This window comes from Coturnix japonica, chromosome 10 (assembly GCF_001577835.2).
Source record: "Coturnix japonica isolate 7356 chromosome 10, Coturnix japonica 2.1, whole genome shotgun sequence".
NCBI classification, from domain to species: Eukaryota; Metazoa; Chordata; class Aves; order Galliformes; family Phasianidae; genus Coturnix; species Coturnix japonica.
The window spans coordinates 12,959,375-12,980,370 of NC_029525.1; the positions used below are offsets into that span (position 1 = coordinate 12,959,375).

A 20,996-nucleotide genomic window follows, 5' to 3' on the forward strand; every position below is an offset into this window, starting at 1 on the left:
ACACATTGTCTTGTTTTTGTGTCATCTATTCTTATTTACTACAGTCATGGTTCACATATGTACCAAAAGCCTGTATAGCCTTTCTTTACTCCTGTACTTACTGGTGTACAAGGAAGATCAAACATAGCCTGCAGAGCTCTAGTCATCAACAAAATAAAAGATCTCAGTTACCACAGGGAACAGTGACTACAACCAATTTATTTGTAGTCTTAGGATATATGTCATGAGCATCATTATTTTGTTCATGACGAGCTGGAGGAAGGCATCGAATTTAAGCCTGAAAATACAGGCTAATGATGAAATTGGATCCAAGATTAAATGCTTGCCTGTCTAAAAAGTGCAGTCCTTGTGTCTATGTGCCTACACGTGTATTTATAGTCACAGCACCTACAGATGGAGTGATGCTGTCAGTGCCCAATCTGGGAGAGCTCGTTGTGCCCACCTGCTGTTCAGTTCACATAGATAGGGTGTTCTCCTTTGCTTGCTGTCTTAGCATGCAGCAGTGGGCTTTTTGGGTTTTATTTCTTGTTCCCTAGGGCTTGTCCACTTCCAGCCTATCCTTAGAAATAGAGCAGCAGAAGGGAAAAATAACATAGAACATGCATGTTTTCTTCTGAGTGCTCTGTCTCAGGGAGGTGGTTGAGTCACCATCCCTTCCTGGAGATGTTCAAGAGTCATGGAGATGTGCCCAGACAGACGTGGTTTCTTGGGTATGGTGAGGATGGGGTGGTGGTTGGACTAGATGATATTAGTTTTTTCCAGCCTTAATAATTCTGTGATTCTGTGCTCAGTGCCTGGTGCTGACTGGGGAGTGCACAGCTGGGTGTGCGTGACCTAACCACTGTTGTGGCAGTTTGAAATGGGGGAGCTTCTATAGCAATCTCATTGGATAGGAAAAAGTAGAGAGGAAAAACGTCGCATTTGTTGGTTAAAAGGGGTTGGAGTGATTGCTCTGCTTTTAGATTGCAGCTCCGTTGCAGAATGAGACATGCTCATCAACAGTTAGCTGCAGTGGCTATAGGAGAATCCTGCTGTGATATTTCATTTAATGGCACGCTGAAATTTTCCCCTCTTTTCATATTTAATCTTTGGAATCCATTGCAGGCTGTGGCTTTTCCTTAGATCAGGAGAAAGCCTGCTCCTGTGTCAGGGAAAGGACCAAAACTGGGTCTTGATGCCCCAGATGATTTCAGACTGAACTGGGGTCTGTGACATCTTTCAAGCGAACACCCCGGAGTGCAGAATAACCAGCATCTAAACAGAGATGTCTACAACAGTCTGCAAAGCCATCCTTCTCCTTTTTCATTTACCCCTCTGCATAGTCTCATTAGGCGAACCAGAAGCTTAATGAAAGGCACTTAAGCTTGAGTAAAATCCTACCTGCATTTGGGATATCAGCAGGAATCTCTTCCATAGACATTGACTCCAAGCTAAAAACTCATATCCGCACACTTTGTTTAGGTTGATTTAGAGCTAAAAAAATTAGCAAGTCCCAGGCTCCATCTGGGACCATTAACCTCGCTAAGTGCTCTCGCTTTCCGTTCCGTGCAATCACGTCCTCTCTCTTCATCATAAAGATCATAAAAGCATGATTTGTCTCTCTTATTTTGACAGGTTTTATTCCACCTCCGTTGATCTTTGGGGCTGGAATTGACTCCACGTGTCTGTTCTGGAGCACGTTCTGCGGCGAGCAAGGAGCCTGCGCGCTGTATGACAACGTGGTCTATAGATACCTGTATGTTAGTATTGCTATAGCCCTCAAGTCTTTTGCATTCATCCTGTATACAACCACCTGGCAGTGCTTGAGGAAAAACTATAAAAGATACATCAAGAACCACGAAGGTGGTCTCAGCACTAGTGAGTTTTTTGCCTCTACTCTCACCTTAGACAATCTGGGGCGGGACTCAGTGCCCCAAAACCAACCACATAGGACAAAATTTATCTATAACCTTGAAGATCATGAGTGGTGTGAAAATATGGAGTCTGTTTTATAGTGACTGTGGAGGGATGGACTATATCAATAATCTGAGGGTCCTTTTTAATAATAACGAGAAGAGAGAATGAAGAAACAAAATTACAGAACAACAACGGCAACACAGGAAACTTTTGTCTTTTTCTCAAAGTCAAACCCAGCCAGGATTCTTGAGAACGACATCATATAATGGGATCACTTGTGATATCCTGTGGGGTGATGGAGAAAGCAGGGAGCTACCAGCCCCTTTGTTGACAGTATGGGCTTCCAAAATGGGAGTTGCCAAAGGGCTCCTGCAGAGGTTTGTTGGAGAGCTTGGCCAATAGAGAGCCTTGGGCATGAGGTGTGGAGGAAGCAAGATGATGATGGCAATGCTCGAAGAGGCGATTGCAGCCCCAGGGGTCATAGAATGGGCCGAAGGGTCCGCCCTTCAAACCTGAGTGCTGCTCAAACCTGCTCTGTGATGGTTGCCCTGACACCAGCCACGAGTCCACGATAAACACCTTGAAAGCTGCTGGAAAGCTTCCAGGTAGCGAGCAGTGCTGTCCCAGTACCCGAGTCCTTCCAGCCCAAGGCGTGTTCACAGATCGCAGCTTTTGGGTTGTCGCTGAATAGCTGTGCTCAGATCTTTCAAACCCAGTAAAGTTGGAGATGTTTGCTCACACTTGCCAAATGTGCTGTCATTTCTAAAAGAGGGATGAAGTCCAAATATTTGTCTTGTGTAATCCTCTAATTTTTGAAATTATTTTCAAATCTATGTTAACCCTTAAATCGCTGACACTTTTCCATTGGGAGGACTTGCGTTAGTTTGGGGGAGGATCCTGTTTAATAACGTGACTCAAGGGGTTTGTTTAATCCTCTGCATTTTTTATCCATACGCCTTCATTCTAATATGCTACCAAGCCAATGAAGACACATAATATGTTTTTAAAAGAGAACGAACGCACTGTGTCTCTATAAAAACAGTTGGAGAATTATAGATAATATGATTATTTACATAATATAGTTTTTTCATATTCTATGTGACTCAGTGAATACATATATATGAAGGGAGAAACTGTTTATGTTCTCTCCTGTTTTTAAAGATATATATATATATATATATATAATTTGCAATCTAGAAATTGTGTGGTGGATGTTTTCTTTACAGTACACGTGTGTGTGTATGTGTGTATGTACCAGGTGAGAGGGACACTGACCTTAATCTTCACAACGGTTATTTTTCTCACTTGAGAAATTCCACTCACTTCCATGGAAGCCATGTGAGGAAAGTAGAATAATCTCCCCTCCCAGAGACTGCATTTTGCCCTGTGATGTGCAAAGTGTGTTCCTTTGGAAGGCTGGGTTATGGGAGCAGAGGCTGGCCAGCTCTGAGCACCTCTGAAATGTTCGTTCACATCCTCAGGAGGTGCCCATGCAGAACAGATTTGGCTTTGCCTTTGCAATGCAGTCTTATCCAAGACCGTGGAAATCAAGGGGAAGCTTTGAACTGATTTCAAGAAGCTATCAGGTCAGGCTTATTTTGCATGTGTATTTTTATTTTCCAAAACATTCCTTTTGGGAAGCAATACTAAGTGATTGTGTTTGATGAGTTTTCCCCAGCCAAAAATGGAAACCAGACCCATTTCCACCAGAGTAAATGTCAGAATGGTTTTAAGGGTCAGCATCATAATCAGAAAACTCCTTTTTTTGTTGTTGTTGTTTGTATTTTGAAGCTGTTGTGAATGTGCAGGTGTTTAGAGAGGTATGCCGGCATGTTGATCCGAATGCTGGCCATCACTTCCATGCAGTAGATGGGCTGATCTGCCCCTGTTCCTCACCCATTGCTGGCAGTTACAGGGGCTGATAACCTGCTGCTCATTTTTAGCAGACCTTGCTCTTGTCTGGGCATTTACACACGGATATGGGGCATCAGGCTGCTTCCACACAATTTGCTTCACAAACGTGTTTGTAATTCATGCACAGCACTACAAGTTCAGCAACAATAAGGGCAAAAAAGGATGAAATAGGTATATCAAACAAACTCCACTGTGCCGAATACTAAACAAATGTTGTGTCTGCAGATATTTGGTTCTTGGTTTTCAGCCGTGCTAAGAATCACTTGGATAATGGAGGAGCTTAAGGAAAAATAAGCTACAGATCTATGCAGTGCCATTGTTAGGTGTGGTGGTAAATGATGCTTTTAGACCATTAGATTTGTTTAGTATATCCTGTCTGCTAGAATAAGAGATACTGCATCCATAAAACAATGAATTTAAAAAAGGCACAGGGTGCGTAACTGTCTCATAAAATATGTATAATTGTCAAGTGTAAGCCTTTGGAATCATTCTGTACAGTTCTCTTCATTCTCAAAATTTATTACTTAGACTGCTGTCTTTTCAAATGTTAGCTCCTAATGTTGTACTGTACACACACATTACTCAGACTTGAACACAAACGTTGGAGAATGGAACCTTTCTCAAAGCCTGACTGCTTGAAATTCTATAACTCCCTTCGTGATTCCACTTTTTCTCCTCTGAAGACCCGGGGTGAAGGAGAATGGCATGGTGGCATGATGGAAAACAAGCTCCCTGCATTCAAGAGCTGTGGTTTGTCAGTCTACTCCAAAGTCCCCCTTGACTGGAGTTATAGAAACAGGATTCCAGTGCACTCAATGCTTTCAATTTTATTTTTTCATTTTTTTTTATTCTTCTTTTTATTCTTTTTTAAATTTAATCTCTTGGTGTGTGTGGGAGATGTGATTGAATGGAGTTACTTCTATTATTTTTAAGCTTAACTTAAAATATCTGCACAATTGTTGTTTTATGTCTTTTGTTAATGTGATTTTTGCAAAGCTCTCTTCCCATCCCACTCTATTTTTTTTTCTAGAGATCTATCAGATGCCTGCATTGTTAAGGGCTTTACTGTCATTGCTTTGGTACAGGTTTGCAACAAGGGTTTTATTTTAAAGAAAACATGCAGACCAAAACCTTCATCCATCCCAGCAGGCTCTTTGCTTTTCTGATTTCAAAACCACAAACCAGGTTCGCCTTCAACCCAGTCATTCTTTTAGGATGACAAGTGAAGAGTCTTAACCATCCTCCTGCTTCCCAATGTGCAGTGTTCACCTTCACCTGTGAGCACTTCATTTCCATCCCACAGCTGCCTTAACTGTGCGGCAAACTTGAGAGCAAAGCTGGAGGTAGAGAGGTGTCTCGGAGCAGCAGTGATGCCATGGTCTGAGCACTGCACACCAATTTCATGGATGGATGTTTTTCTCCATGTTCAGGAGTATTAAAACTGAGAGCTTTGTTGAGCCGTTGGTCTCAGCAGAAATGTTATTTTGCCATCTCCAAGCACTGTGTTCTCTACCTGACTGTCTGCTAAGGGAGGGGATACTGGAGATGTAAACTACTTGAGAGGCAGCATTCTCTGAGGGGTTGCCCAGTTGCCTATGCATGACTTCAGGTTGGGGTTTCCTTTCTCTTGGATGGATGCCACTTTGCCGTTGCTGCAGTAGATTCAGAAGGGATCCCCGATCAACAGTTGGAGCAGATTACACTCGTATTGGTCCCATTGAGGTTTCTTGTTTGATTTTACATCCTCATTCAACACCAGGATACGTTTTCAGAACCTTTTTTTTAAATACGTATTGAAACCATTCATTTTTCTGCCTTTGCCCAGAATATCTTGGATGTGTAATGGGATCAAAAAGATCATCACTTGAATTATCTAAATAAAGCCTCCCTTCCTTAGGAACTTCTAGTGTATCAAAAGAAGTAAGAAGGGCCTCGCACTCCCATACGCTGTGAGATCTCTGAGCTACTGAGTGCTTCCATCATTCATCCCAGCTGGGTCTCACCTTGCTGCGAAGATGAAAAGGGGAAGGTGCAGAAAGGAATCAGTGTCAGATAGCTGCAGCAGTAATGATTCAGAATTGAGCTGATGGGCTGTGGACCTTTGCAAAGCGATCAGAGTATTTCCAAATGTAGCAGAAATGCAAAGTCATGGCCTGAAGCACTGATTGAGCACCTGGTAGGAAGGCAGGGCCAGCCCAGGGGAGCTCAGGTGCATGCAATGCAATGCAATGCACCTGAGTGACTGGAAGGGCTGGAGCCAGGATCCACCCCTTCCCAGCCCTCATTTAAGGGCTGGCAGTGGAGGTGAGGGGATCTTGCTGAGGATCCCTGCCTGCCTGAGGTCTTCTAAGGGTAAGCAGTTTTTCTTCCTTTGTTTCTATGTCTGCAGCTGCTGCACTGGGCTTGTACTTGTTTGCTGCAGCCTAGGGTTGTGCTGCACTTTCCATCACGTTATGGCATTATGCTGGCATATTTTCTTAAAATAAGAAATAGTGAAGGGTCTGAATGTGGTTTGTAGTCTTTTCAGTCCTTGTTGGAGTTCAGCGTAGCATCCTTAGCTGGCCTTTGCTCATCAGAACTGTTGGAAGTGAGGTATTTGGGATTTACCTTTGTGTGTCCTGTGGGCCCCAGGTTTTCTGAAGGTTTGAGCAAGGCTGATGGTGTTGTGATGTTTGTTATGTTCTTGATAGGTGGCACAGGCAATTGTCAGCATTAAAAACATATGCAACTACTTCACTGGAGTGACGTCTTAATAGCTTTGGTCCTTTGTTCACAAGGACCACTCTGCCTTTGGACGCAGCCATGCACATCTGTCCCCTTAATCTCACATGAGCAGTCTTTGCAGGAAGAAGCAGGTGTATTGTTGCTGACTCTCTGGATCTGATTAACTCCTATGAAGTAAACAAACTTTGTGTTGGGTAGGGTACCCCGGAATAGAAGCAATAATGTTCACCCGTTCCCACTCCTAGTAGGAGTTTTTTTTCTTATTGAAGTTTGAGCTTACTCTGTTCCCATCATCACGTGCTGCTGTTGTGATCCATTGTTTTTTGTGGTACCAGGAGGCTCCCATCGTTGTCCTTTCAATGTAATGCCTTCCTGTCTACTTAGCCTCACACCCCACCAGGCAGCCAAGAGATAATTAGTTGCTGTGAATGTAAGCAGCAGTTAATTGAGATGGGCAGTGATGAGAGTCTCCAGGAGTCACTGGTACGATGACCCAGCCTCCAGTGCTTCTGGATGGACCTGCCTGCCCAACCTTCTCAAAACCCACAGTCTGTGGGCGTTTCTTCCAAACTAGCTATAAGCTTCCAGCCACAGTGCTTCCTCTCATTTAGACTGAACATCATGAAGGATTTCTTCTCAAAAAGAGCTGTAATGCTTTGGCGCAGGCTGTGCAGGGAGGTGGTGGAGCCACTATCCTTGGAGAGTGTCTAAGAATCATGGAGATATGGCTCTGAGTGACATAGTAAGAATGGGTTGAAAGTAGTACTAGGTAATTTTAGGGGTCTTTTCCAACCCTTATGATTTTATGATTCCTTCAGTGGTGATGCCTCAGTTCTACCAAGTCACTACTGGCATTTAAGTGTGCTTAGGATATGAGCAGGTCTTGGATACTCTCAAAGCATGATGGTTTGTTCTGCTTTGTGCACTAAGCCTGTCACTTCTCGGCTGCAAAACATGTTTTCCATCGTTCCATTTAAACTTCTAGCCAGTCTGCTGGAAAAAAAAACGATATTTCAGCAGTTTGTGGACTTCAGGTACTTTTATTAACTAGTGACACCAAGTTCAACCTTTGGCTGTTGTCTATTCCTTGTATCCAGAGAAACAGATGAGGCTCTTTCAAGTCAGGATCTACGCCAGGGTTTTCTTTGGCGGAGCGTGAGTGTGGACCTCTTTAATTTCTGGGTTTCTACTGGTATAGGCTATGAGTATCCCTTAGTCCCAAGAGGATATTCAAGGGGAGCCATAAAAGAATCCATTTAGATGGCTGCAAGAGTAGGAGGACATATGTAGTGCATACATAACATTCTGGTTGTCAAAACCCTGCTTCAGTCTCTATTTATTTGATGAATGGAGTGACTCTAGGGATATGGTCTTTGGCATGCCATGAGTTTGTGGTGTTTTCCCTGCTTTCAGGATTAACTGTGAGAGAGCAGAGTATCGCACCCTAGAAAGGAAAAAGATTAGCAGTGCCCTGACAATTTCCAGTGCTGGACTTGCTTTACACGAAGTCAGTGTCTGCACATGGCAAAAAGCAATAAGGAACTTGTCAAGTCCAACCCAGCAAGTAATTTATAGCGACTTCATAAATGAATTTTTCCTTTTATTTCTTCCTTGTGAGTTGCTGAGAAAAACAAGAAAATGCCTCCGGTGTATTTGCAAGGTCACTTCTGCATATAATCCGTGGTTGGGTTGGGTGTTGAAAAAGCTTTCTTATAATTCATACAAATTTGTTCTGTCTGGACATGGAAGTCGTGGGGGACATTTCTAATCCATGGTTCCCTAGGATTGAATTTTCTTCTCGGTACAAATGTTTTGTTCAGAAGTATGTGATTAAGAATTGAGTGAGAGGATTCCTGTTCTCTGGCAGTGGGCAGAGTGCTGCTGGACACACACAGCTTTAGGACAGCTAAAGTGCTGGCTTTCAGCTCACCATTCACTTTCCAGGAATATCCTCTCCCAGACGCTTGAAATTCTTTGCCTCTCACAGTGTTCCTACCAGTTAATGTATTCATTACATTCATTACCGAGAGCAAATATGAGAAGGGTAGGAACCCAGATGAAAACAAATCACTGTTCAGGTGAAGCAAGTGGTAGAAATTTTATTTGCAGTGTTAGCACAGATCAGAAGTCCCTCAAGAATCAAGGAGTTGCACATTGCCCAACATATCCTGGTTCTTCCCTATGGAATTGCCATAAAAGAGTCTTTCCCTGCTACTTATATCTAACTTTGCCCTTGAAAATCCTTTTTGTCAGCAGTATGACATCGCACAAAAACCCTTCGGTGTAAACTGCATCTCAGTGCTATGTTTCTTGTGCCTCACAACAGTCTGAACTTGAAGGAATGGGTTGGATTAGATGATCTTGGTGATCTTTTCCAACTTTAACGATTAGATGACTCTGCAAGTGACCCCCGTTCTTGGCTCATAATGTTGTTGGTGAGTTGGGAGGTAATAGCCCCTCTTGAAGAATCACAGCCGTCTTCTTAAAGCCTTTCGCACAGTAGGACCAGGACTGTGCTCTGTTGGTCACAGGTGGCCTACAAGCTGTGCTCAGAGGTCTGTAGCTTATCCTACAGCCCCCATTGCCTTCTTGATGTTTTCAGCTGTAAGCGTGGTCCTGATTATATGCATTAATGTCACCGACAAATACTATGGTTTGCTAATGGTCTATGACCACCCCAAAGTGTGGCACACGACAGCAGCTCCCACCATCCATTTTTGGGAAGGAGCCATTTCAGAGCAGGGTTCAAAGCAAAAAGAACTGGTGCTGGGACGGGGCAGTATTGCAAACAGAAGGCAGCTCTGGGTGCTCTTTGGTGGGGAGGGGGGTGGGATGGGAGCAGGGGAAGAGCTGTGACCTTTTAAAACCCATAGTGCCTACCACTGCGAATGGAACGCTGTATTGTATTATATTATACGTGACGACCATGTAAATAAAGTACAATAAATGTGGTGTCCGTTAGGATTTTGATACAAGACAAATGCAGTCTGCAAAAATGTTTTATTTGTTGGTTTTTTTTTTCCCCTGTTGTGTGTTCTTATATTGCATTCTGGGCATTGGATGGTTGGGGTCATGTGAGCTAGCAGTGCATAAATGGCATTAGAGGGGAAATGTTTACAATAAGGATATTTTCAATTTCCTTTTGCCCTGCACAGGTAAGACACGAGCACAGTGTGAAAGCAAGCCAGGGTGGAGGGAGCAGGGCAGGTTAAATGCAGTGAGGTGAGCAGCTCTTGGCTTGGAGTGCTTTGTAAGCAGGAACAGCGCTGCCCAGCCACCTCTGCTATGTTTCTGATTTCTTTGCTTATTTTCCTGATGCAGAGCTTGATCAGGAGCATAGATGCCTTGTATGTGAAGCCCCATTACTCACCTTTGAGATCACTCAGCAGCAGCAACAGCTGAGCAAACTAAAGAGCTTAAAATCCAAAGCAGATTGGGAAAGAAGTTCTGCTGTTAACTGAACCAGCTGGCCCTTCTGCGGCTCTGGCAAATGTCAAGGAGCCTGTTGTTGGTTTTTTGGTTTGTCTGGTTGCTGAATTTTTTGACCAGTAAGAATATGAGGAACTTTGTTAGCCCAATCCTCCCTCCATCCTTGTGTTTCTCCATGGCATAATAATGGGGAACACAACTCTGTATTTCAGTGAGGCACATCTGCTCCATTCCTTCCAAGTCCTGATGCCTCCCATCATTGGGTTGGTGGTTTCCTCCAGTCCTCAGCAGCTGAGGACTTCTGGCAAGTGCTTGTGGCCAATGCATGGCTGCCATCCACCATCAGTATGGGGAGGCTGCTTCTGTGCTGATGGTCTCACTGGGGCACTGTGGCCTCTATGTCACACCTGGAGCTTGGAGTTCATCCACACATGGCAATCTGTCCTTTCTATGGTTCCCAAGGGGAGAGCCTTTGCAGTGTGCTGGTCTTACTGCTGGTTTTTAGTAGCCCTTCCAAAATAAACCAGAACCTGGAAATAGGAGATATTTCACTGTACAATTGATTTAAAAAAGAAAAGAGAGAAAAACCCCACACTCTATATATTTTTCAGTACTGCATTCTGTATTTTTGCAGCTTATATTTTCCAGATGAGCAGTTTAGGAATGTGTGATGTGAAATAACATACTGTAAGTTTGCTGTAAATTGTATTAAAAATACTATTTTCATTCTTCTCCTGTCTCACTGGATGATCTCTTGGTGCTCTGGCCGGCTGGGCTGGCACTCTGTTTCTCCCAGGAAGGTTTGTTGCAGTGAAGGCAGAGCTGTGATTTGGGGTTGGAGGTTTGGTACTGAGGTGCAGTTAGATGGGAATGGCTGGGAGTGATTTCCCATCTGTGGGAGAAGTTGTGGTGAGAACTGATTGTAATAGAGAGTGCAGGGCAGGTTCTTGGAAAGGGGAATTCTCAGCTGAGGTTTAATGAGTGGTTCTAGAAAAGAAGGAGGGGAGGATTTGAACACCTGGAAGACAACAAGGTGAGGAGGAGCTCTGAGTTGAGCAGCCTAGAAATGTGCTGGAAGTCTTCTGGTTGTCTGATGCTTTCTGTGCTAGTGCAGCTGTGCCTATATATATAAATATATATATAAAAACAGAAAACAAACCCTCTTTTAGTTAAAATAACAGCTCAGTGAGGTGGCTGAGCCCTGTGAAGCATCCGGAGCCCCTGCAGCTGTTTTTGCTTCAAGAGCTGGAGAGGTTTCTGCCTTCATCTCCATCAAAGTGCCTGGGCTGTGGGGTCAGGCCAGCAGAGTGGCACGTTCCTGGGAGTGTGATGATATCCATTTCCACTTGTTTGGTCTGCTGCTGTGGTCAGGATAAAAGCAGACATTTATGCGAGCCATTATTTTTAACTCTGTAAGAAAAGGAAATCACTTTCTCCTCAGTCTAGAAATGATGCTAAATGAGGCATCTACATTCAATCTGAGTTGAATATTCACTTGCTGTGTATTTGTTTCAGTCTTTGTCCCTGCCTGATCCTCACCCCTCTTCTGAAAGGCAGGGTGGAAAAAAACCAAGATTATAAGTTAGAAAACCCTCCAGTCTTACTGCACACAACCTGGGTGTAGAGCTGCTGCTCTGAATTCCCTTTCAAACAACTTTGCAGGATGGTTTCTGAAGGAGAGTGGGAGGGAAGGTGGTTGGAAAACAGCATTTTTTACAGCATAAAGTTCTTCATTCATCTTATTTTGTTGCCTGGCTTCTGCTGGTGATGTCCCCTTTGAGCACATCACCCCCTCATGCCCCTGTTGGCTGTTCCCATAGTGTAGCCTTGCACCCAGCAATCTGCTGCCACCTCTACCAACACCCCATTAATTGGGTATTTACTGAGCTGGACTCTGTTTTGGATGCAGATTATTAACCTTTATGTCACTGAGAAGATATTACACCTGGTGAAGTTAATGTATCCAGACCAAGAGGTTAATGTGTCAGCACTCAGCCCTCCCTAATTAGCAGCAGCACCCTGCATGTGGCTGTGCCCTGAGCTCTGCTTTAATTAGAAAGGACTCACAGATGGGTCACATCAACAGCACAAGGAGGTGTACCACCTCCTTCAGCCTCCTGTAGTGCTCTTCCTGCTGTCCCTGGGTAAGTCTGAGGCTGGAGGGTGCAATCTTGGTTCTGTGTTACGTTTGCATGGCTCCCAGGATGTGGTATTGTTAGAAGTGTTTGTGTCAGGGCTGAAAAGAGCTTGGTTAGGGTTTGAGTGTGATGTCCCTGTGTTTTCTACAAGGAGATGCCCTTGGGTATGCGCTGATTGGAGTGGGGACCGTGAAAAGAGTGATCTGGAGGTCGGAGTGGAGATTACTGGCAGGAAAAAAAAAGAGATGATTGGAATCATGAGCTTTTGTGTCAGCATCTCTGTTTGCAGAGCCCTGCTCAGCCAGTCGGGGAGGACAGATATTTCCCATGCTGTTTGTAGCAGTGTAAAAAAACCTCTCTGTTCTCTTCCATGATGAGCACTAGGTAGGCAGGAGTATGGGTCTCCTGGGCCATGTTGTCCCATTGCTGTGTACCCACAGGGGTCTTATTGATGGGGTAAGGAGCTTCTCTGCAAAAGGATCCCTGCTGATCCCAGGCTTTTCCCCTTTGATCTCCTGGTGTGTGCTTCCCAGATCCGATGTGACGGATATTTGTGTGGTTGCTATGAAGCAGTGTGATCAGAAGGGTGGGAGCATGGAGGTTTCTCTTTTAAATCCTGCTTTTTAAGCAGTGTTCTCAGCAGCTGTGTGCTGAATCATTTTCCTGAGACAAAGGGCTCAGGCACGTGTGCTTTGCAAACACCCAGAGACCTCTGAAATGCCACAGTGTTACCTGCTCTTCTGTTATTACTGCATCATAGACCATCACTGCTCCCGTAACTGAGCCAAATTCCTCTCTGTTCACTGCTCCTGAGTGGGCTGGCTTCTCTCTATGGCAGAGGGCAGCTTTTGCAATGCACCTACCAGGTGCACTTTGAGCTCAGTGATGTGCCTGGCACACGGCTGCTTTTGCAGGGGGCAGAAGGTGAGCACTGGGTGCGTTCCCAATGATGCTGTTACAAGGGCTGTGTTTCAGTCTTTACTTTGGTCTTTCACTGCTTGATTCAGAGCTGAGATGAGGGCTTTGCAAAAGTGGATGGCAGCAGCACCTGTGATCTATACAAATCCAACCAGGTGGAAGCTGCTAATGAGGAGATAGAGAGAAGCATCTGTTCTCAACCCCTTTGGCAGAGGTTTGTGCTTCAGACTTACCTGGGTTTCATGAGGCAGCCTTCAATAGGGTTGAATCCCCCAGCACGTGTTTCCATGTACCCCATAGAATCATTAAGGTTGGGAAAAGCAGCTAAAGTCATCTAGTCCAACCATTGACCCACCACCACCATGCCCACAAACCATGTCCCACTTGTCCTTCTACACCAGGCCTTGCAGTTGTGCAGGCAACACATGAAGGCGACCTGCTAAATAGAGCTAGTTGGAATATTCCCCACCTTCTAAACAAGGGCCCTCCATTGGAGCATCTGTATTTCAGGACAACTTCATTCAAACAATGTTTTGATGAGCTCAAAGGGTCTCTTGTTGGGTCATTTTGAGTTTTCTTTGGAGAACAGCAGCTTGGATTCTATCAGGATAGAACAAAGTTGAAGTCTTTGGTCTTCAATTGAAAGGAAGTGTTTTGGCTGCCTTCAAGCAATCTTTTCTGCTTTACAGTGGGAACTGTGAAATAGAACAAAATATTGAATTTCAAAATACCCTTGCATGTGTATCTCTGGAATGTCCCACAGATGGATTCTCACCACTCAGACCCACTGGTACCCACTCCTAGCACACCCCAAGCCCACTTCTCCTGGGAGTATGGGAGCAGACACAGCTCCAATGAGGGAAATGCAAAAACACACATCTTTTGCTGTTTTAAAGAAATCTCATTCTTGAACAAGTAAAGGCTTTTCCACTGCTCAGATCCCCTTTTCCATTGATCCAGGCTCTGAGGCAAGAACCAATATATTTTAAAAATCAAAGCAAATGGTTCATTTTCTTGTTAGTCTGAGGCCAACATTCATTTGAAATCAGCTTTGTGTCTGCTCTTTTTGCAAATGCCCATCTCTGGGCAGGGGCTGGGAAGGAGCCTTCAGTGCAGTGCTCAAACTGGGCTTGTGTCCTGCTGCCATGCTGCAGGGGTAGGAGCAATGCAACTTGGCTGTGAAGGGTTCCATTGCTGTACCCCCTGTTTTGCAGGGCCCCCACTGTATGCCATGTGAATTGGTTGGCTGCCACCAGTAAGATATCAGCACATCTACTCTGGCTGCTGCAGAGCATCCCTCTGCCTCACAGGCTCTTTATTTCATTAGTCACCTTCTGGCCTCAAATAGCAGGAAATTCGGGGTTTTTATTAAAAGCCTTGAGCCTTTGTGATGAGGTACTGGTTTTGTGCTTGGGAGATGGCCAGAAAGAATAAAAATGGACTCATCATACAGCAGGACTGGAAAACTTTTCCAGAGAGGTGGGAGAGGAGGGGATGGAGACTTTTATCTCCTTCTGAGATGTGTGTGGTGCAGGAATTTAGCACATTCAGCCCTGGGGTAGACCAGGGACTGTTCAGAGTGGCTGGGGCCTCATGGAGGTGGTCACTGGTATTAAGCTTCTCTTTGTACCCCTGTGCACTTCTGAGAAATAATGTTAATTGGATGATGGGGGTGGTGGTAGCTCCTCTACTGCTCTTCCTCTTTATTGCAGTCTGAGGAATGGATTTGCTTGGAATTCTGGAGGCCTCTTTCTTTTTGGGTCTATGAAGCACATTTTCCTCCATTCAGAACATGTACCAATTCCCCAGTGAAATCAATGCTCAACTAATGCTAACACCCACACAGCTCCTACGTGCCTCTGGTAAGGAGCGGAGCTGTTTGAAAGACTCCTTGGTTTCTGGATGAAGCCAGTCAGAGCACGTTCCAGCCTAAAATGGCACTGAACATCACCAGGATTAGCTACCAGCCATGTGTTGCCATAGTGGTATTTACACACTGACATTGCTTTAGGAACAAGTCAACCAGCAGCCTTGTGGGGATTATGTTCAGCAAAAGGTGGCTGCAAAACCTGTGATTATTTGTTTTTTTTTTTTGCACTGGTATTCTTATGCAGAATTGCAAATGGGAATAGGAAGGTGTTTGACAGCCAGGGAGGGAGAAAACAGATTTGAAGTGTGGTTGGAGTACAGCAGGCTATGGGACCGTGTGAACTTGAGATGATAAAGGGGCACATCAGTGAGTGAATGGGTTTAGTTAATACATCGCTACAGCCAAAACTGTTCCCATGTGAATGGAGTAATTGTTAGAGATGCCTAAAAGGATGAAGTTATTCTGTGGATTGGGATTGAAGCTGTGTTTTTCAGCGGTGCCAGAGAAGACTCTGGCATCATTTGCACCTTCTAGAAGGGCTGGAGCATGTAGTCAGATATTGATCCAATATGATAGACACTGACTTGGGCTTCTTTTGGTGCTACTGTTGCTGAAGGAGCCTTTTGATGGTTAAAACTCAGAACTGGACAGCCCTGATATCATTGATCTTGTATCTCTTCTTTTTCGGCTTTCTAGTTAAGTGCAAACAAAGCTAAAATACATCAGGGAGAGAAAACAAAAAAAGCTGTGGGTTATATTTGGTAAAAACAGCCTCAGAACTGACTGGCAGCTTTCATTCTTCACTGTTCTCTCAGAAGGGAGAAAGTAAAGACCTTGTTGATTTTGGTTGGGCATTTCTCTCAAAAGGTAACAACCTGTACAGCATTCTGCGTTTTGATGGGATGTTCTCAAGATCCAACACGCTGATACCTGAGACCTTTCCATCTTTTGCAGAGGAAGAAGTGAGTTTTGTCTTTCTGGAAGCAGGTTGTAACTAAACAACCTATTGACTTCCCTGCTACAGAGTGTCTGCTTTCACAGCATCCTCTGAACATGATGGATGCTCCTCCTGCAGGGTGCTCTTCCCAGCATCCAAATTGATGTGAGGGAACAAAGAGACGCATGCATTTTTTAGCCTGTTTCTCCTATGTGCTTTCAACAAGAGAGCAGAAGACTTCACTGCAATGCCTCTTTCTCATCTGTACTCCCTGGCTCATGACTGACTCATCGATATCCTCCTCTCTATGACAACCCTGAGAAAAACAAGTCATTTGCAGAGCAGGAGGGGGTTACTTAGACAGGAATGCCAGGTGGCTTTCAGAAGTGGCTCTTGTTTGTTATAGAGCTGCTGGGATTTCTAGGAAAACCCTGGCTCTCTTTGGTGGCCTATGGGAGAAATGGTTGCTGATTTCAGCAATGGAATGAAGCAAAAGCACACCCCAAAGATGCTTGCAGCAAAGGTGGTGTACTTCAGCTGTCTTTTGCTTTTCAACTCCAGTGCTCTGGGTTCAAGCAGTGCCACAAGCCCAGACAGGTGGCCACTTCGTACCTACCATAAATTATTTAAATGACAAAAGTCAGACCTGTCGCTTGGTCCTGTATTATTCATGAATGAACGAGCTTGTTTGTTATGACGGCGTTGCCTACTCAGAACAATCTGTGATACATCTCAGCCCTCGTTCTCTTCAGTCTCACCTGGCTGGCTGCCATCCTTTCGTTGCTGTTTTCCATTCTGCAAAACCTATTACCTCCATCGTATTATTCCTGTTCTCTTCCTGAGGGACCAAAGCTTCTCTATGCAGCACAGAGATCTCTGCGTGGCTACGTCAGCCCTTTTGTGATGAAGCTTCACTCTAATGCATATTTCTGAGAATTTCTCTTTGCACGATTGTTCTTGCAAACAAACAGATGAACATTTGTGGCAAAGGTCAGAGATGTCACTGAGCAAAACATGCGAGCATCGTTCTTAACCTTCACAAACGCTTCACTGCTGTTTGCTCATTTTTATGTTTGCAGCTGGGTCTGGGTGTGCATGGGGTCAGTTCCTCAGTGTCTTCTGTGCTGCCTGTTTGCTCCAAGCACCTCAAACCCCATGCATTTTGTTGCAGATGCAGAGAGCAAAGCTGCAGTTTTCCAGCCTCTTGCTGAATTCTGGAGGTATGAATGTTCTCAAGAAGTAGATGTGAGCCTTGCAACCCAACCACAGTGTACTGACAAACAGGTTTCACTTATTTGTCCTTTATGGGCTTCTGCTTGCCACCGTCTCCTTGGGCCTCTGCTCTTCATCCATAAAATGGGCACAGTAATGCCTTCTTTCCATTCTTCACCTGTCCTACCAGCTCTCCAGCTAATGCTACAAGCCACAACTGCTGTCTCTTGCTGCACCTTTATGCCCACCTCACAAAAAGCCAGGTAAACACACAGCATTGTTGAGGCAGCTGTGAAGGTGTCAAAATGTGAGCCCAGTATGACCCTATTGAAATAACGTGTGTAGGGGAACGGTTCATCCTGCATCTCACCCCAGTGTGCTCACACAAAGCTGATTTCCTGCCCCAGCAGCTACCACTGAAATCTGACTGTGCTCACTGTCTGTGTTCATCCCCTGTAAATAGGAATGTGTATAAAAATATCTTTTTCTGCTTCATTCCCTAAAAATGAGCTGATGGAAATTAGTGAGAAATTAGAGATAATTTTATTTATTTCTTCTTTAGTGAATGCTTGGTCACAGACCTGAAAAACTTGAAATCCAAGCAAGAAAACTGGCTGAGCGTGTTGTTCGTGCCCTCCGTGTCTTCAAATGGATTAATTTGCTATGAAGATCATTTTGGATGAAAAGGGTCGCGGGTTATTTACAAGCATTATTTCTCTAGCTAACGCTGCTCAAAACTGCAAGCAAAAGGAGTTTATTGTCCTTCCATTCATTTTTGTATTCAGAGAAGCTCCTGTTTATCAGATATATTTTTAAATACAGAATTCCTTTAGAAGATAAGAGGACATATCAAGCCCTCCCAGGAGATGATAAGATTTCTGGTCTAATTAAGGAAGGATTTGGAGCACTGCAGCATCCTCAGTCGCCTTCAGTGGAAGCTGTGGGCACACAGCCCCTTTGGAAGTTCAGTCTGCACTTCCTTCACAGCAATGGACCAAAGAATTTGGGTTTGCAAGGTTTGTTGAATATCTGGCAGCACCAGTGTTTGGGGCTCACGTTCCCTCAGGTCTGGACCAAGGTTGGGGTGTGTTGATGGTGTGATGCAAAATAGTGCTTCAAACTCAGGTAGATGAGGTGAGCTCTGTGGTGCTCCAGAGCTGGAGGAGAAAGGAGATCCACAGGCAGAATGAGAACATAAGCCATAGCAGGATTAGCCAGAGGGTACATGTTAGGACTGAAGTGCATCTGCAAGCCCCACCGAGTGGGTGATTTTGTACAGACCTTTACGTATTCCAGGCTGTGCTATTTCTCTCTTCACAAGCAGCATCTGAACAGCAAACTCAGCGGGCATGTATGTTTGCCCAAGGCAAACACGGCTCTACTGTCATCACTGAGAACTACCTGCCTGCTTCACACCCAGCCGCATCCCCACCAAATCACTGAGGTTTCTGTTTGAGGCCTTGTGATGCGCCCATGGATTCATTGTAGGAAATCAGAATCCATCACCGTACGCAAACAGCTTGCGCTTTCTGCTGCTGCTTTGTTAACCAGATTAAGTTCCCCTGCTACCTTATTCATTTCGCACTCATTAAAGCTAAATTTAGAAAACTGAAGGCAACTCTGCTGTCCTCTGGGAAAGGTAGGGGGGGAGTCCTTGCTGCAACAAGCTGTGAGAGGCAGAAATAGCATCTGGACAATCTCTACTTTGAGACAGATGTGTTGCTAAGACAGAGATGGAGACTTGCTCTCAGCTTCTTTCTGCACTGGATGCTGGCTGGACCCACACATCTAAAGAAGTTTGTGCAAATCGTGATGGATGCACACGAAGAAGGGTCTGTCCAACCCAAATCCCTGCCATGCAATAGTGCAAGGGATGTCATTGCACTGACTGGGTATGTGGAGTGAGTAGCTGACTGCTGATGGATGAGTTCAGATTGGATATTAGGAAAAATTTCTTCTTAGAAAGAGTGGTGATGTGGTAGCAGAGCTGCCCAGGGAGGTGGTGGAGTCACCATCCCTGGAGGTGTTCAAGAACTGTAGAGATGTGGCACTGAGGATGTCCCATGCCCTATGGTTCAGTGGGCATGCTGGGGATGATCAGGTGGTGATGCTCCCGTGCCACACAGCATTGCAAGGAGTGGCATTTCAGAGCAAAAATGACATGTGTGACCATCATGGGGAGAGGTAGCAAGGAGTTCTGTCAGCACTTGGTTAATGGAGTATTTCCCAGCAGGCAGCTTTGTGCACAGTTTTCTGCCAGGGATGCTGGCAGTGCCAGGAATGAGACATGGGATCAGCACCTCTTTCAGCTGAGAAATACAAATCCAGTGAACAAACACAGCCGGCTTCTCTGATAACTTCCAAGGGAATTTGTGCTTATCAGCACCATTTGCTAGGCAGAAAAAGTACTGTTGGCTGACCACTGTCTTACACCTACCTTTTAATAATACTTTCCAGTGCATTCCATGGCAGAGAGGCCAGTGCGAGCTCTTTTGCTGAGCTTGCTCCTGATATTTCTCTGGCTCAGGAGCTGGGTGATCGCAAGACTGGCATCTCTGGCTGGCGGCTTGATGGCTGGAGAAGCAGCACCACCAAACCATCTGGTTTTGATCTGCAAGTTGCCCGAAGCCTTTAGGCAGCCCCAAGGTTTCTCTTTGTGCGCCCAATTTTGTCCTGGTTCATTTGCACTCATTTGGCACCAGACTGAGATGGGTTGTGAGCGCCAATGTAATTCCTTTGGAAAGCAAAAGCTGCTTTGGCTTTCAGGCAGACAGCGATTTTATTTCTAGAAAATAGAGCTATAAACCCAGCTTGTGCCAAACAAACACTATGCAATGTCTGCGTTAAGCTGGGGAGTGGGAGTTATTTCAGAAAGAGAGTGATATTTGTCATTCACCTGTCTGAGCAATGGGAAAAGCTCTTTTCTTTATGCCCTGTGTGCTTAATTTTCATCCTGGCCTCACTTCTTGCTCAGGTGAATTCCAGTCTCAAGCCTGCAGTGCTCAGTAGAAAAAATATTTCCGTTTCAGAGCAGCACATAGGTCTGCAGCAGCAAAGAGCCATGGGCAAAGTTGCTTAACTGCAGGCAAATACATGAGCAAGAGTATTTTGTCCCCTCAGCAGGACACGTATAGCAAGAAGGAGCAAGATAAAAAAAAATCATGTCTTTAACTGCCCATCTACCTGACAGGCACCCAGACAGACACATCAGAAACCCATTGGATAAAACAGGCGAGGCATGAGTAACAGTCTGCTAAATTATGTCAAGTGTAGCCACCAATTGCAGGCACAAAGGAAGGAAAAACAGCTTAAAAAAAAAGAAATGTATAGTGTAAGTATCCATTTCTATAGCAGAATTCGTGATGCTTGCAAACAGACACATCATTTGTGTCCAAAAGAGATGAACTATTTATTTATTATGAAGATTGCCCCCAGCAATTGTGAATCGAAGGTTATCTAATGTCTTTGCCATAGGCTGTAAGTGTCTGGACAGTTAGCATATGCAGGAGAATTACTCACAGATAAGCATCCAGTAATTTATACAGCGCTTTCCAGATAGAAACCTCTTCCGTATCAATTTCTGCCTGTTCTATAAACTGCTTCCATTCATCAAGTGGGATAAATGCACAGGCGAGCGATGAGGGTGTGCTGTGATCGGTGTGTACTTTATCAGTTAATATTCACTGAGGTCCCTTTGACATGATTGGAGTAAATCTTTCTCTGCCTTTCTTTGGTTCTGACCGGTCTATAATCTTCCAGTCTGAAAACCATTCCCACAAATGAAGAGTATTACTGAGATATAGGGTAAAAAATAATACGTAGAGAGAAGGCATTTCATCTCACTTTGGAAGTAATGAGACAGTTTAGTATGACATGTCATTTAAAATCAGGTTTTTCTTTTTCATAGATTCAGTATCCCTGAAGAAATGATTGACAGACAGGTACAGGACTTATATTT

The 20,996-nt window shown here is 44.6% G+C and overlaps 1 protein-coding gene across 2 annotated transcripts in view; it reads left to right on the forward strand.

Annotated features, from left to right (window-relative positions):
* SLCO3A1 (solute carrier organic anion transporter family member 3A1) overlaps positions 1–7,540 on the forward strand; it is a 104,133-nt gene extending 96,593 nt beyond the window's left edge. For both annotated transcript variants that reach the window (XM_015873136.2, XM_015873137.2), the window contains exon 10: positions 1,615–7,540. In XM_015873136.2, the coding sequence (XP_015728622.1) occupies positions 1,615–1,994 (380 nt within the window). In that variant the 3' untranslated portion in view covers positions 1,995–7,540. The remainder of the gene's footprint in view (positions 1–1,614) is intronic.
* Positions 7,541–20,996: the final 13,456 nt, after the last annotated feature.